The sequence below is a fragment of the Bufo bufo genome, chromosome 3 (genome assembly GCF_905171765.1).
Source record: "Bufo bufo chromosome 3, aBufBuf1.1, whole genome shotgun sequence".
Taxonomy (NCBI): Eukaryota; Metazoa; Chordata; class Amphibia; order Anura; family Bufonidae; genus Bufo; species Bufo bufo.
The window spans coordinates 280,149,565-280,167,994 of record NC_053391.1 but is presented as its reverse complement, the minus strand read 5'-3'; the positions used below and the strand labels follow the sequence as shown (position 1 = coordinate 280,167,994).

General features: G+C 44.0%; 1 protein-coding gene across 1 annotated transcript in view; it reads right to left on the bottom strand.

Moving 5' to 3' along the window:
* The window catches only part of ILRUN (inflammation and lipid regulator with UBA-like and NBR1-like domains), a 239,794-nt gene that overhangs the window by 71,604 nt on the left and 149,760 nt on the right, over nucleotides 1–18,430 (bottom strand). The window contains exon 4 of the mRNA XM_040424155.1: nucleotides 15,409–15,698. Within this exon, the coding sequence (XP_040280089.1) occupies nucleotides 15,409–15,698 (290 nt within the window). The remainder of the gene's footprint in view (nucleotides 1–15,408; nucleotides 15,699–18,430) is intronic.

The window sequence follows — 18,430 nt, the reverse complement described above, 5'->3', positions numbered from 1 at the left end:
CACGAATACCTTGGCGAACGGACGCCCATCCCTCTTTCAGCCTTGTCCTAATAGATTTCTTGTAAGAAAGAAGCCAACAAGTGTGCTGTATCCTGACTTTTCAGAAACCGAGAACCATCCTTGTGGTGAAGACCAAAACCACTTGGGGTGTAAGGTGTTCCAGAGAAGACTACAAGATAGCTCCCTCTATTGAAGATGATGCCTTCTTAAACATAATGGTGCAAGGATTATTTCAAGAATAAAACGAACACCTGGGTTGCACCACTACCTTTCAAAACACAGACGCCGTCTACCCAACAACAGAGATCAAGCCTTTAAACGCTTCTGTTGAATCCAACGCAACTTTCAGAAAAGACCAGAAATGATGGAACATTTTTTCTTATTCATGGACAAGATATTGGAAAACAATCATGCAGAAGTAGCTCCACCCCTAAAAGAAAAGGAAGAATGATGGTACTTACCAATCTTTGGCGTTTACCACCCTAAGAAGCCAGGACAAATCTGAGCAGTATTTGACTCCAGTTCACAATATGAGGGAGTCTCTCTCAATGATGTTCTTTTGACAGAACCAGACCTCAACAACCACACTTTTCGGTGTCCTCATCAGATTCCGCAAAGAACCCATTGCTGTAGTTGCCGACATACAAAAAATGTTCTATTGTTTCCTAGTTAAAGAAGAGCACAGGAACTTCTTAAGATTCTTTTGGTTCAAGGACAACGACCCTACCCAAGACATCATCGAATATCGCATGAAGGCGCATGTTTTTGGCAACAGCCCATCTCCTGCAGTCGCTATTTATGTACTCAGACTTTCTGCCCAAGAAGGTGAAAAAGTCTATGGAGAGGATGTTAAGAAGTCTGTTGAAAGAGAATTCTATGTAGATGGCTTAAAGTCGCTTCACTCACCAGAGGCTGCAATCTGTCTACTCAAAAGGACTCAAAGTATGCTTTCCTGTTCAAACCTCAGGCTGCATAAGATAGCTTCAAACAGCAAAGTTGTTATGGAGGCCTTTCCTATTCAAGATCATGCCAGTGATTTGAAGGATCTAGACTTGGCAACAGACCCATTACCCATGCAGCGCAGCCTAGGGCTCAGCTGGGACCTCAAGTCTGACACCTTTACCTTTCAGGTCGACCAAGAACAGAAACCCTTCACACAATGTGGAGTCCTGTCCACCATCAACAGTCCAGACGATCCACTTGGATATGAAGCTCCTGTGATCATCCAAGGTAAGACTCTGCTCAGGGAGCTAACCACAGATGTATGCGATTGGGATTCGCAACTTCCCTCAGAGAAAGAGGCACTATGGGTAACATGGAGAGACTCTCTAAAAGCATTATCTAACGTGCGTATACATAGGCCATATGCCCACTTCACTCCTGCTGAAGTTCAGTCCAAGCAGCTGTGCGTGTTTTGTGATGCCTCAGTAAAAGCAATCGCTGCAGTCGTTTACCTTAAAACTATAAACATTAAAGGCCAGGTCCAAATTGACTTTACAAAGGGCAAAGCAAAGCAGGCACCAAGTTCTGAGCTTACCATACCAAGATTGGAACTTTGTGCTGCTGTTCTAGCAATAGATCTAGCAGATCTTGTTGTGTCTGAAATAGATGTAAATCTTGATAGTACAGTATTTTATACGGACAGCAAAGTAGTGTTGGGCTACATTTACAATGAGACTAGGAGATTTTATGTCTATGTTCATAACAGAGTTTAAAGAATCAGGGGGTCTACACAGCTTGCCCAGAGGCACTATGTACCAATAGTGATGTCCCGAACTATTCTCCGGTGAACAGTTCACGGCGAAAATGGCTTGTTCGCGTTCGCCGCGGCGGGCGAACATATGCGATGTTCGGTCCGCCCCCTATACATCATCATTGAGCAAACTTTGACCCTGTACCTCACAGTCAGCAGACACATTCCAGCCAATCAGCAGCAGACCCTCCCACCTCCTGGACAGCATTCATTTTAGATTCATTCGGAAGCTGCATTCTTAGTGAGAGGAGGGACAGTGCTGCTGCTGCTGCTGATTTAATAGGGAAAGCGTTAGCTAGGGCAGTGTTCTGTGTCCACAGACTCATCTGCTGTAAGGACAGCATCCTGACAGCACCCCAATAAGCCCTTTTTAGGGCTGGTACATCAATCTGCTTATATATATATATATATATATATTGCAGTTGCCTGCCCGTGTGTGAGAGGCTGCAGGCCCAAAGACTGTACTGTGTGCACATCACTCATATAGGGTGTCACAGTACCTTGCAGATAAAAAAAAAGAAGTCAATTTATTATTATTTTTTTAAATATAATCGCAGTTGCCAGACAGTGAGAGGCTGCAGGCTCACAGACTGTACTGTGTGCACACCATTCATACAGGGTGTCACAATACCTTGCAGATAAAACTAAAGTCAATTTTTTTTTTTTCTCTGTAATAAATATAATCGCAGTTGCAAGCCAGTGAGTGTCTGGCCCACAGACTGTACTGTGGCCACCACTCATACCGTTACAGGGTGTCACAATACCTTGCAGATAAAACTAAGGTCAATTAATTTTTTTCTCTGTAATAAATATAATCGCAGTTGCAAGCCACTGAGTGTCTGTCTGACTAGTTAAGACACCACTCATATTGGGTGTCCCAGCACATTGCTCCGTGCACGCGCAGTGCCCCAACTTGGGAGTAAGAGGACCGACCAAGCTGCTTTTTCCATCTCCCGGTTCCTAAAATCAATTCAGTTTGGTGTATCAGAGTTTGGTCTGTCACTGTGAAGGCAGTCGAAGGTACCCGGCCTAAATTTTTTTTCACAAAAGGCAATCCCTGATATGGGACGTAACAGGGATTAAACTGATAGGAATAGTACTAGTTAACACACCACTCATATAGGGTGTCACAGCACATTGCTCTGTGCACGCGCAGTGCCCCAACTTGGGAGAGGACCGACCAAGCTGCTTTTTCCATCTCCCGATTCCTAAAATCAATTCAACACAAGTCCCCGGATAGGGGACGTAACAGGGATTAAACTGATAAGAATAGTTAACACACCACTCATACCGTGTGGCAGAGTACATTGCACGGCGCACGCGCAGTGCCCCAAATTGGAAGTAACAAGAAGGACGCACACAGATAAATCACATTTCTGCAAGGAGTTTGTCAACTTTTGACAACTGTTTGCGGTTGTCTAAAATCCATTCAATACACGTCCTGATAGGGGACGTAACCGGGATTAAACTGATGAGAATAGTACTACAGAAAATACCACTCATATCGGGTGTGACATTAAATTGCACGGCGCAGACGCAGTGACCGTGGATTCAAACAAAGGGGAGGGAGCCAGCGTTTTTTTTTAACCATCTCCCCGTTCAAAAAATCTATTCAATTCACCTTTCGGGGACCCTTGGTGTTGTACGTGGCTGGGTGGAGAAAGAAACCTTCAATGACATCAACGGGACATGGCTAGCTTGGTATCCAACCTTGTGCAAATGGGGAGTTTGCGGTTGGGCAAATGGACTGTTTGCGGTGCATTAAAAGGGGAGTTTGGTCTGTCAATGTCTGTGAAGCGGGCGTAACCCTTACACTACCTGATCAATACAACATCATACCTGATCGTATACACACACTGGATGTTTTAAACCACGTTGTTCAAAAAAAATTTGGATTGTTAGGCGATTTATGCCCTTTATGGATTAAAACCCAACTCTGCATCAACTATGTAATTTTCCATAGGAGTTTTGCCATGGATCCCCCTCCGGCATGCCACAGTCCAGGTGTTAGTCCCTTTGAAACAACTTTTCCATTACTACTGTGGCTAGAAAGAGTCCCTGTGAGTTTTAAAATTCGCCTGCCCATTGAAGTCTATGGCGGTTCGCCTGTTGGCGAACATTTGAGGAAATTCGCGTTCGCGGTACGCGAACAGAAAATTTTATGTTCGCGACATCTCTATGTACCAACTGACTTAACCCTGCAGACCATGCTACAAGAGCTGTTCCTGCAGCTCACTTTAACCTCCTCAGGACCGCCGTACACAGGATTGCGTCTTTGCGACGGTCCTGTTTCTCTGGGTGGACGCGCCGGTGCGTCCTCTCGCGAGACGCGAGATTTCGGGCATTGCCGGCCCGCGCATGCGCATCGCGGGCCGGCAAAAGTTAAAGAAGTATTTCGTCACCAGCCTGCCAGCCAATGATCGTGGCTGGCAGGCTGGCGATTTTCAAAAAATCAAATCAAAAGCCAGATAACAGATCATATTAGTAAATATGATCTGTTAAATGGCTTGTCTGCTCCTCTGCTGGTCCTTTTCGTTGGTTGGTTCCAGCAGAGGAGCAGACATCACTGTGAGTACCCACCAAACACTACCCTTAGCCCCAGATCACCCTCCATCACCCCCATCATCCAAATTAACCCCTTGATCGCCCCCTGTCAATCACTTAGTGAAAGACAAAAAGTGATCAGTGTAAACTGTCACTTTTTTTTTTTCACTAGTATTGGCTGTTAGGTTTTAGGATAGTTTAGGCCCCTTGGTTAGGTAGTTAGCGATCGGTTAGCGCCCCCAGCCCACCGCACCGCAGTCACTGATTCGCTGATTAGCGTATCGCTAATCAGCATTTGTACTTTTATAGTATCTGTAAGTGATCAAAACTGATCACGGTCAGATCTATAATAGTATTAGTGTCACTTTAGTTCGCCCTCCACCCAAAACGCAGTGTTTGCCCGATCAGGCCTGATCGGTCGCCCACACGTGCGTTCACCCACACCCGCCCCGCCACAGTGACAAAAAAAATTTTGTTTTTTGATCACTGCACAATCACTTTACACGCACTGCAGCGATAAAAAAAAATCAGTTTTGATATTTTTTATCAACCGCAGAGGCCTCCGGTACTTCGCTAGCCTCCCCTTTGTAAGACAGGCTTGCTTTTTTTCTTGGGTAGTCTCAGGGAATACCCCTAAATTTAGTAGTCCAAATGGCAAACAGGGGGTATTCTTCTGAAGAGGCCTACAGGATTCTGACCCAGTCGGATGAGGAATGGGAACCCTCATCTGACGAATCTAGCGGGTCAGAATATGAACCTGTAGAAAGCAGTGGCTCTCTGACCCAAAGTTCGGACGAGGAGGTGGAGGTCCCTGATAGAACGAGGTGTACCCGGCCCCGTGTCGCTAGACCACAGGTTGTGCAGGATCCGTTTCAAGAGCAGCAGAGTGGGGCTGTCGCTGCCGGATCACGTGGTGAGGCATACACCAGCAGCGCAGCCCTTCCTGGACCTAGTACCAGCACTGCCGTACAACATGGTGACGTGGCAAGCACCAGAAGGGCAGTTGAATCTGGTACGGTGGCACGTGCAGTAGTTACCCCGTTGCAGCCACCGCGCAGACAGGCCCGTAGAGCCCCTAGAATCCCTGAGGTGCTGGCAAACCCTGATTGGCAGTCACCAACTTCAGCCGCACCATTAGTTCCCCCTTTCACCGCCCAGTCTGGAGTTCGGGTTGAGACGGCTCATATCGGTTCGGCCCTGGGATTTTTTGAGCTGTTCTTGACTGCGGAGCTCTTGGACAGTCGTGGCAGAAACAAATCGGTATGCCACACAATTTATATCCGCCACCCGGGAAGCTCTTATGCCCAGTCTTTCCGGTAGAAACCAGTCCAAGTTTCCGAACTTAAAATTTTTCTGGGCCTTCTCCTCAACATGGGTCTAACTAAAAAGCATGAATTGCGGTCATATTGGTCCACGAACCCAATTCATCACATGCCCATGTTCTCTGCTGCTATGTCCAGGACACGATTTGAGACCATCCTGCGTTTTCTGCATTTTAGCGACAACACCACCTCCGGTCCCAGAGGCCACCCAGCTTTTGACCGGCTCCACAAAATTCGGCCCCTCATAGACCATTTCAACCAGAAATTTGCAGATTTGTATACCCCCGAGCAAAACATCTGCGTAGACGAGTCCGTAATACATTTTACCGGGCGCCTTGGCTTCAAACAATACATCCCAAGCAAGCGTGCCCGGTATGGGGTCAAATTGTATAAGCTCTGTGAAAGGGCCACAGGCTATACCCACAAATTTCGGATCTATGAGGGAAAAGATCAGACCCTGGAGTCGGTCGGTTGCCCTAACTACCTGGGGAGCAGTGGGAAGACAGTCTGGGACTTGGTGTCACCCTTATTCGGCAAGGGGTACCATCTTTATGTGGACAATTTTTACACAAGTGTGGCCCTCTTTAGGCATTTGTTTCTAGAACGGATTTGCGCCTGTGGCACCGCGCGAACTAGTCGCGTGGGCTTCCCCCAACGGCTCGTTACCACCCGTCTTGCAAGGGGGGAGAGGGCTGCCTTGTGTAATGAAGAACTGCTCGCGGTGAAATGGAGAGACAAGCGTGACGTTTACATGCTCTCCTCCATTCACGCAGACACGACAATCCAAATTGAAAGGGCAACCCGTGTCATTGAAAAGCCCCTCTCAGTCCACGGCTATAATGCGCTCATGGGAGGGGTGGACTTCAATGACCAGATGTTGGCTCCCTATTTAGTTTCCCGACGCACCAGACGCTGGTATAAGAAGGTGTCTGTATATTTAATTCAATTGGCTGCCTATAATAGTTTTGTTCTCTACAGTAAGGCTGGGAGAACAGGATCCTTCCTCAAATTCCAGGAAGAGATCATCGAGAACCTCCTGTATCCAGGAGGTTCCGTGGCCCCATCCCCATTTTGAGCAAAATTTATATATGGATGTCGTTTTTTTTTGCAAAATTTTACAACTGAAAGTGAAAAATGTCATTTTTTTGCAAAAAAATCGTTAAATTTCGATTAATAACAAAAAAGTAAAAATGTCAGCAGCAATGAAATACCACCAAATGAATCCTCTATTAGTGAGAAGGAAAGGAGGTAAAATTAATTTGGGTGGTAAGTTGCATGACCGAGCAATAAACGGTGAAACCCAACCGCCACCCCGAAAAAAATGTTGTGTCTGTAGCAGGAGTGGAATAAGGCGTGACACCCGCTATTTCTGTACTGACCACCCTGCCCTATGCTATGGAGAGTGTTTCCGGAAGTACCACACACAGGTACACTTAGCATAGGGATTGCATCTCACAGGACAGGCACACAGGGCTATTAGGGCCCTTTTACTCACAGCTGCTGCAAACCTCTCCTTTCACCTGGGATAAAGTGCATAACGTACTTCGCCACATCTTTGGGCGATTTGCGCTTTGCACATTGTCCCATGGGGAAGGAGAGGTTTGTTCTATAAAGGTAAAAAAAACTAAACAAAAAAAAATTACCGGTAAGTAAAAAAGTTAACGTTCAGTTAAAAAAGTAAAAAAAAAGTTTCTATGTTCTGTTCAACAGTTAATAAATTTATTGCGTTGCGGCCTGGTTTTTTCTTTTTTGTTTTTTTTTACCTTCCAGGTGGACCAACCGATCGACTAGCTGCAGCACTGATGTGCATTCTGACAGAAGCATTGCGCTGCTGTCAGATTACACGCAAGTCGGTGTATGCGGCGCTGCAAGACGAGATTTCTCCTCTGCAGTAAAAGATACGTTTGCCGAGGCATATGAGCTGAGGAGGTGGCGGTGTTCATATACTTTGGCAAACACTTTGTATATATAAAAAAAAAAAAATCCCGGCAAGGATTTATTCATCCACATCGATTGATGTGAATGGAGAAATCTGGTTTGCCAGGGCATACGAGCTAAGTGGGTATGGATGTTGGGCGGAGCTCCTATGTCCTGGCAGACGCCTTTCCCCTCCTTTTTCTTTTTTTGGCAGAGATTTTTTCATCCACATTGATCGATGCGAATGAAGAAATCTGTGCCGTTCATTTTTTTCTTTCAGCCCAGAGGCTGAACGGAAAAAAAAAATCTCATTACCCGTATGCTCAATATAAGGAGAATAGCAGAAACTCCTAATGCTGGCCATACATGTAATGATTGCGGAGACCCTCAAATGCCAGGGCAGTACAAACACCCCACAAATGACCCCATTTTGGAAAGAAGACACCCCAAGGTATTTGCTGAGGGGCTTATTGAGTCCATGAAAGATTGAAATTTTTGTCCCAAGTTAGCGGAAAGGGAGACTTTGTGAGAAAAAAATCAATTTCCGCTAACTTGTGCCAAAATTTTTTTTTTTCTATGAACTTGCCATGCTCCTCATTGAATACCTTGGGGTGTCTTTCTTTCCAAAATGGGGTCACATGTGGGGTATTTATACTGCCCTGGCATTTTAGGGGCCCCAAAGCGTGAGAAGAAGTCTGGTATCCAAATGTCTAAAAATGCCCTCCTAAAAGGAATTTGGGCCCCTTTGCCCACCTAGGCTGCAAAAAAGTGTCACACATGTGGTATCTCCGTATTCAGGAGAAGTTGGGGAATGTCATTTTACATATACCCATGCTGGGTGAGAGAAATATCTTGGCAAAAGACAACTTTGTATAAAAAAATGGGAAAAGTTGTCTTTTGCCAAGATATTTCTCTCACCCAGCATGGGTATATGTAAAATAACACCCCAAAACACATTCCCCAACTTCTCCTGAATACGGAGATACCACATGTGTGACACTTTTTGCAGCCTAGGTGGGCAAAGGGGCCCACATTCCAAAGAGCACCTTTCGGATTTCACCGGCCATTTTTTACAGAATTTGATTTCAAACTCCTTATCACACATTTGGGCCCCTAGAATGCCAGGGCAGTATAACTACCCCACAAGTGACCCCATTTTGGAAAGAAGACACCCCAAGGTATTCAATGAGGAGCATGGCAAGTTCATAGAAAAAAAAAATGGCATGGCGAGTTCCTAGAATTTTTTATTTTTTGTCACAAGTTAGTGGGAAATGATGATTTATTTTTTATTTTTTTATTACAAAGTCTCATATTCTACTAACTTGTGACAAAAAATAAAAACTTCCATGAACTCACTATGCCCATCAGCGAATACCTTAGGGTGTCTACTTTCCGAAATGGGGTCATTTGTGGGGTGTTTGTACAGTCTGGGCATTGTAGAACCTCAGGAAACATGACAGGTGCTCAGAAAGTCAGAGCTGCTTCAAAAAGCGGAAATTCACATTTTTGTACCATAGTTTGTAAACGCTATAACTTTTACCCAAACCATTTTTTTTTTTACCCAAACATTTTTTTTTTATCAAAGACATGTAGAACAATAAATTTAGAGCAAAATTTATATATGGATGTCGTTTTTTTTGCAAAATTTTACAACTGTAAGTGAAAAATGTCATTTTTTTGCAAAAAAAATCGTTAAATATCGATTAATAACAAAAAAAGTAAAAATGTCAGCAGCAATGAAATACCACCAAATGAAAGCTCTATTAGTGAGAAGAAAAGGAGGTAAAATTCATTTGGGTGGTAAGTTGCATGACCGAGCAATAAACGGTGAAAGTAGGGTAGGTCAGAAGTGTAAAAAGTGGCCTGGTCTTTCAGGGTGTTTAAGCTATGGGGGTTGAGGTGGTTAAAGATACCACATGGCTCACAGGACCACCATTCCTTTACAAACCTGTCCTTGGCACTCTTCAGAAAGACAAATTTGAATTACTAGAACCAAATGTTGATGCAGAGATTCGTCCTCATGTTTCTGTACTCACCACAAAAGTTTCTAACAAAGAGCTTGGATCCAAACGATTCAACAAGTTTTCTATGTGGAGATCACTGAACAGAGATATAGCTGGCTTAATCCACATAGCCAAATCTTTCAGAACCACACCCACAGAAACAGAGCACTACAAAGGTTGGCATTAGTCACAAGGTTCATACAGAGGACGAGCTCACACTGGCACGAGACGTTATCTTCCGTTGTATCCAACACAAAGTTTATGCTCAAGAACTTGGACTCATCCAAAATCAAAAGGGTGTCCCTAAAGACAGTTCCCTCAGGAGACTTGACCCCTTTACAGATGCCTTCTGGAATAAATGGAGACACTACATGTCCGAAATAAATGGCAAACCAGCATACCCAACATGGAAGTTGGTAATGTTGTCCTTGTTAAAGACTATCAGTCGAAAAGAAATGATTGGCCTTTGGGACTGATAACAAAGGTGTGCCCAAGTAAAGATGGGAAGGTCAGAAAGGTGGAAGTTAAAGTCTGCAGGTAACATGAGCCTAAACTCTTCCTCAGACCTGTTTCTGAACTGATTTTGTTGCTCTCTCCAGAAGTGACTTAATGTGGTACCCTATAGATACCAGGCGGGGAGTGTCACGCCTTCAGCAAGTTTATTGTTAATTTATGCATAACTTTCATACATAGTTAACATGTTTTCTGTATAATTCTCAGTTGATGGTGTAACAGCACCATCTAGTGGCCGTTTTACATACAATTGCAGTTATTTCACACTATAAGTTTGGTCTACTTCAGCTTCCTTATCTTAGTGACATCATCATCCCTGCACATAGCAGCCATTTTCTTCATTCACAGTCATCACTGCATGAGGATAGCACATTGCTTGGAAGCCTCTCGAGACATCCTCTACATCTAAGCTCATGGTAGCATCGCTGGTATGTCACATGCATCTGTTTTCTTATGTATTTTGCATATGCTTTTTCTTTGCTTAACCTCTTGGGGACACATGACGTACCGGTACGTCATGATGTCCCGGTACTTAAGGACACATGACAAATTGGGTGCCTGCTAAAAACAATCAGCAGGCACCCTGGGACAATGCCAAGGGGGGTCCTGTGACTCCCCCCCCCCCCCCCCCTGTACCTGCGATCGCTGCAAACCGCAGGTCAATTCAGATCTGAGGTTTGCAGCGCTGTCAGAAGTTTCTGATCGGACCGCGGGGATCAGAAACTTCAAAATGACCTAGGGAGGGGGCTGCGGGTGGTGCTGGGCGATCATCCCGCCAGCCCCCTCTCATTTCCAGGATGGCCGAGTGGTTAGCAAGCAGAGTGTAAGCACATTGCTGACACTCTGCTTGAAACAGCTGACATTTGTGCTGTGATATCAGCTGTTTAACCCCTTCCATGCCCCTCTCCTATCGGGGGCTGCTGTGCCTTTTCAGCCCCCGATTCTTGACGGCATCACAGAGGGAGGGGGGCCCCCTCCCTCCCCATCACCCGCTGCTCTGTTGTGGCAGCGAGTGATGGTTACCATGGCAACCGAACGCCTTCACAGGCTTCCGGCTGTCCATGGTGCTGATCAGACTTCTGCTAAAGGCAGAAGTCTGATCAGACTGTGTAAAGTGAAAATACAGTACAGTACACTACATAGTGTACTGTATTGTATTATACAGACATCAGACACACTGGATCTTCAAGAACCCATTTATCACTGATTAAAAATTAAAAGAAAAAAATTCCCTACACATGTTAACCATCACCACATCCGTAACGACCTGATCTATAAAACGGTCATGTTACTTTCCCTGCAAGGTGAACGCCATAAAAAAATAAAAATAAAAACTAGAGTTGTTGCGATACCAAATTTTTGATTCGGTTTCGATACCATGAAAAAGTATTGCGATACTCGATACCATTCGATACCACGCGAAAAAAATAAACAAAAAAAGCCACGTGCATTCCTCATTTTTAAAAATGACGAATCGCGCAGTTTTTATTTTATTTTTTCTGTTCCGGCATTCACCACCTAGATTTTTTTTTTATATTTTAATAGTTTGGACTTTTCTGACGTGGCGATGTAATATGTTTATTTATATATTTTATATGTGAAATTGGGAAAAGGGGGGTGATTTATACTTCATATTTTAGTGTTTTTTTTTTTTTCACTTTTTATTTAATAACTATTTCCCCCCTTAGGGGCTAGAACCTGGGATCTTTCATCCCTTTTCCTATTCACCCTGATAGATCTCTATCAGGGTGAATAGGACTCCACACTGTCCCTGCTGCTCTGTGCTTTGTGCACACAACATCAGGGATGTTACCATGGCAACCAGGTCCTGGCTGCCATGGTAACCGATCGGAGCCCCAGGCTTACACAGCTGGGGCTCCGATCAGAAGCTGCCACTGCACCACCAATGAGGGGGAGTGGAGAGGTCCCTGTGGCCACTGCCACCAATGATTTTAATACTGGAGGGTTGAGAGGGGCCGGCGCACTGTGCCACCAATGATTTTAATGGGATGGGGGGATTGAGGGGGGGGGGGGGGGGCACACTGCACCACCAATGATTTTACCCCTTTATACAGGAGGCGGGTACTAGCAGATCAGCGGCAGTTAACTGCCGCTGATCGCAGCTCCCTGTCAGGGGCAGGGTGCCGGCAATGCGATTCTGCTGCCGGCACCCGCCTCCTGTATGTGTTAAAGACTACTGTATATGAGTCCAGACTTTCACTATTAGGCCACACAGAGCGGCGCCCAGCGATGTCTCAGCACTCACCATTAGTCCTGGGCGCCGCTCCGTTCGCCCGCAGTGCCCCATTACTGTCTCCTCTCCTGCTCCACATGCTGCTGATTACTATCGGAGCGATGGGAGGAGACATCAGCTTCACTAGTGGGCGTTCCTTCTCCCTGGCTGTAGCGCTGTCCAATCGCAGCGCAGGGAAAAGGAACGCCCACTAGTGAAGCTGATGTCTCCTCCCATCGCTCCGATAGTAATCCTATCATTGGTGGCGCAGTGCGCCCGCCCCTCCTCCGCCCCTCTCTTCTCATTGCCGCCCCTCCTCCACCCCCTCTCTTCTCATTGCCGCCCCTCCTCCGCCCCTCTCTTCTCATTGCCGCCCCTCCTCCGCCCCTCTCTTCTCATTGGTGGCAGCGGCAGCAGCACAGGGGGAGGGAGGACAGCTTCCTTCTCCCCGTGCTGCTGAGAGAGAACATGAGCGCGCCGATAGCAGCGCGCTCATGTTCAGAGATACTAGACTGCGCAGAAGCGCAGCCCAGTATCGAAAAAACGGAAATCCCGGTATCGTATCGATACCGGGACAAAAGTATCGATTGGGTATCGAAATTTCGATACCCGCAACAACCCTAATAAAAACTATGATGAAATTGAAGTTTTGCCCAGCTTACTTCCCAAAACAGGTAATAAAAGTGATCAAAAAAGTTGTATGTACAGCAAAATAGCACCAATCAAACCGTCACCTCATCACTCAATAAATGAGCCCCTACATAAGACAATGGCCCCAAAAAAAACACTATTGGTCTCTCTGACTAAAACATGATTTTTTGTTTCAAAAATGCTTTTTTATGTTAAACGTGAAACAAAATAAGAAAGTAGACATATTAGGTATCGCCGCGTCCATAAGAACCTGCTCTATAAAAATACCACATGACCTAAACCCTGAGGTGAACACCGTAAAAAAATAAAAACGGTGTCAAAAAAGCCATTTTTTGTCACCTTACATCACAAAAAGTTTAATAGCAAGCAATCAAAAAGTCGTATGCCCCTCAAAAAAGTGCCAATCTAACCGTCATATCATCCCACAAAAATGATACCCTACCTAAGACAATCGCCCAAAAACTGAAAAAACTATGACTCTCAGACTATGGAGACACTAAAACATGATTTTTTTTTTTTTTTTAAATGAAATAATTGTGTACAACTTACATTAAAAAAAAAGTAGACATATTAGGTATCACCGCGTTCGTAATAACCTGCTCTATCAAAATACCACATCATCTAACCTGTCAGATGAATGTTGTAAATAACAAAAAATAAAAACGGTGCCAAAACAGCTATTTCTTGTTACCTTGCCTCACAAAAAGTGTAATATAGAGCAACCAAAAATCATATGTACCCTAAAATAGTACCAACAAAACTACCACCCTATCCCATAGTTTCCAAAATAGGGTCACTTTTTTGGAGTTTCTACTCTAGGGTGCATCAAATGGGACATGGTGTCAAAAAACCAGTCCAGCAAAATCTGCCTTCCAAAAACCGTATGGCATTCCTTTCCTTCTGCGCCCTGCCGTGTGCCCGTACAGCGGTTTCCGTCCACAAATGGGGCGTTTCTGTAAACTACAGAATCAGGGCCATAAATATTGAGTTTTGTTTGGCTGTTAACCCTTGCTTTCTAACTGGAAAAAAATGTATTCAAATGGAAAATCTGCCAAAAAAGTGAAATTTTATCTCTATTTTCCATTAATTCTTGTGGAACACCTAAATGGTTAACAAAGTTTGTAACATCAGTTTTGAATACCTTGAGGGGTGTAATTTGTAAAATGGGGTCATTTTTGGGTGGTTTCTATTATGTAAGCCTCACAAAGTGACTTCAGACCTGAACTGGTCCTGAAAAAGTGGGTTTTCGAAATTTTCTGAAAAATTTCAAGATTTGCTTCTAAACTTCTAAGGCTACTTTCACACTAGCGTTCGGGTGTCCGCTCGTGCGCACCGTTTGAAGGGGCTCACGAGCGGCCCCGAACGCATCCGTCTGGCCCCAATGCATTCTCAGTGGAGGCGGATCCACTGAGAATGCATCCGCCTGCCAGCGTTCAGCCTCCGCTCCGCTCAGTGAGCGGACACCTGAACGCTGCTTGCAGCGTTCGGGTGTCCGCCTGGCCGTGCGGAGGCGAGCGGATCCGTCCAGACTTACAATGTAAGTCAATGGGGACGGATCCGCTTGAAGATGACACAATATGGCTCAATCTTCAAGCGGATCCGTTCCCCCATGACTTTCAATGTAAAGTCTGAACGGATCCGCTCAGACAACTTTCACACTTAGAAAATTTTCTAAGTTTTAATGCAGACGCATCCGTTCTGAACGGATGCGAACGTCTGCATTATCGGAGCGGATCCGTCTGATGAAACATCAGACGGATCCGCTCCGAACGCTAGTGTGAAAGTAGCCTAAGCCTTGTAACGTACCCAAAAAATAAAATGGCATTCCCAAAATGATCCAAACAAAGTAGACATATGAGGAATGTAAATTAATAACTATTTTTGGAGGTATTACTATATGTATTATAGAAGTAGAGAAATTGAAACTTGGAAATTTGCAAATGTTTCCAAATTGTTGGTAAATTTGGTATATTTTTATAAATAAAAATGAAATTTTTTGACTCCATTTTACCAGTGTCATGAAGTACAACATGTGACGAAAAAACAATCTCAGAATGGCCTGGATGAGTAAAAGCGTTATTCACACATAAAGTGACACTGGTTAGATTTGCAAAAAATGGACTGGTCCTTAAGGTGAAAATGAGCCCGGTCCATAACGGGTTAATAGCTTATAGTTAGCAGCTACGGACCATGCTTATGCAGATAGGTGGCATGCTCTGGTTTAGATATGCATCTGTGTTTGTATATGCATTACTATATGTCAGACCCCATTAGTAAGCACATTGTGTTTTCTGTTCCCCAGTTTTACCGCGCATTTACATCCTTGCAATAAAGATAAAGTTGGACGTTACTCCATTGTCAATTTATTGCAGAGATAAGGTTTAGCTGTCTGTCAAGCTATGTACCTTCACACATAAGGAGGACAGAACAGTGATATTAACTGTATTCATATATTTTCATGTTTTGTCTTACCTCTCTATACGTTGCTACAGAATGGTTAGTTTGATGATCCGTTGCACATATATTTACAGATGTCTGAGAAAGTCCATTCTGTTCTCCTTCAGGAGTCTCTGTTTCAGATGTCCAGGTACTCATGTTTTCTCCTTCTGTAGAACGACTCTTCTGAGGTGAAGCAAAGGGGTTGAAGTCTCCACCAAGGTTGCGATGTGGCTGAGTGCTGAACTCTGTTTCAAAGGATGAGAGTTGCTGAGTGACACCTAGGAGGCCACCAGCCTCCACACTGAGTATAACCCAAATCACATCTGATGCAAAAAGACAAAATGGAAAGGTATATAGACACCCGTATTAAGAATGACATGCTTAACTTACTGTGGACTACTAATCTTAATACTGTTACAGAAAAATATTTATTCATTTACATCTTTGTCACCCCTTGTCTGTTAAACACTGTGCAAGACAAATATCCAATATATGCAATATTTAGTCCAAAAATTGGAATTAGTCTTACCGGTAATACTGTTTCCATGAATCCACCAAAATGACATACAAGGAGATTGACCCATTATGTCTGTAGGTTCAGGAACAGAGAAAGGTTAAATTGCCCCCTTCCATCACTGCTTTTTAAATTACTACAGTGATCTGGTTTGCCAAATATATTGAGTATTACTTCATACCCAAATCTACCATTCTAAGAAATATATAGGTGTCGTCATGGTGGATTCATGGAAACAGGATTACCGGTAAGACTAATTCCAATTTTCCATTTCATCCCCCATGGCGACATATAGAAGTGCTAACAGATAATCAATTAAGGGGGATGGTGCTACTGCTTGTAGGACCTTTCTCCCAAAAGAAAATGCAATTAGTTTAATCTGTAGTGTCTCACAAAGATGTGTTCTTTGGATCAGGTAGCAGCTTTGCAAATCTTGAAGCTCGTGCTCTCTCTACTCACAAAGATGCCATTGCTCTAGTAGAGTGTGCTTTAATCTTCAGGACATGGAAGTCCTTAAATACTGAAGCACCATGAGATAGTAGCTTTTATTTGCCTAGCTATTGATGTTTTTGACAGCATTTTGCCCTTATTCTTGCCTGAAAACTGGACTAAAAGATTGTCAACTTTTCTACCCCTGTTATAGTTAGATACTGTAAGGCCTCATGCACACTGCCGTCAGCAATCCACGGCCGCCGGCCGTGTGCACCACGCGTCACGGATGCGGACACATTCACTTGAATGGGTCCGCAATTCCGGAGATGCGAAATGGAGTCCCGGAACGGAACACCGGAAGAACTATGGAGTGCTTCCGTGGTGTTTCTTTACGTTGTTCAGCACCGCAAATAAATATGATAGGTCATGTTTTTTTGCGGTGCGGACAGACCACGGACCCATTCAAGTTGAATGGGTTCGGCCCACTGCACGGATGTTGCCTGTGCATTGGGGACCGCAATTGCGGTTCCCGCTGCACGGAACGGACGCACAACGGCCGTGTGCATGCGGCCTAAGACTGTTATTCTAACATCCAAAGAGTGGAAGCCTTCCTCTCTTTAATTTTTTGGAATGTTACAGCAGGATCAAAGAATAATTTCTTGATTGTGGTGAAAATCTTGACCATTTTAGGAAGAAAAACTTGATCAAGCCATAATATAAATTCTGTCATCCGAAATCATGCTGTAGGGTTCTCTGATGGATGGGGCCTGAATTTCCCCCAATCGTCTGCAGATGTGATTGCTATTAAAAATGCTGCTTTGTATGAAAGAAATGTAATAGATGGATGTTTAGTCAGACTGTTAAGAACTGTGGGGGAGATTTATCAAACTGATGTAAAGAAGAACTGGCTTAGTTGCCCATAGCAACCAATCAGATTCTACCTTTCATTTTCCAAGGGGGTTGTCAACAATGTTATTGATTTCACATTTCTTTCTGCCCAATAGAATATTTTTCCGAAAGACTCGGTAGTAAATTTGATGTTTGAGGTATGATACCGTTGTAATATTGTCAGAGAATAATTTTAGATGACCTTCTAGAAAGGCCGCTGCTTTCTTTAGGGTTTACTAGACTGCTCTTATAATTCGAGGACTGGCTGCTGTTGGCCAAGTATCCTGGAATAATCTGTCACCTACTTTCACTGCCAACCTATTTCTGCTTGCATATGCATATGTCTGAATTTGGATGGTTGGGTTTTCTTCCATACAACCAACCCTCCCCCCACCCTTTCCCGAGTCAGGTTTGTTATTGTCGTCCACCAGGATAGGGTGAATCGGGATGTAGATCTTTCAGTCCAGTGTAGTCTACATTTCTTTAGCAGCCATGATTGTAGGGGAAGAGTGTATGTTTGACTCCAGGGCACTGATGAGATACAGGATGTCAGGAGTCCCAGAATACTCATGGCCTCTCTGATTGTAAAGACCTTCTCACACAGAAACACACTGGCCCTCATTGATCATACCTTCATTTCAGAGTTCTGGCATCAAAAAGTTGCAAAATAGGACTTTTGTGACTTTTTTTCACTCAATCGTGCAAACTTTAAGCACTTGCGCAAAAATGTGCAACTTTTTACACTCACTTGCAGAAAAGTTTGCAACTTTTTGCATTTTTACACCCCTCCAGTTTTGTGTTATGGGTGGAAAAGTGAGTGTTGTTAGTTAGCTATGTTAATAAGTTTCACTCCAGATTTATCACTGCGACTTTTAAAAAGTCGCATTCTCACTCCAGGAGGAGGGTGGAGAAGCTTCTCTAGTGTTAGATTTAGGGACAAGCCAAATTTATCAAACACCCTGTGACATTTGATAAATGTGGATTAAAGTACTCCAACACAGACTCAAGCAAAACGGACTTCAAATATTCGACTCATGATAAAATCCCACCATTGACTTTTTGTTTTAATGATATTATCTTTTCCTGCAAAAGAGAGGATATCTGTGACACAGAGTTCAGAATTATCCCTAGAAATCTCACGTATGTTCCTGGATGTAAACAAGACTTTTTGAAATTTTTTATCCACACCAATTCTGGGAAAGCATTCTGTCTCTGTCGTAC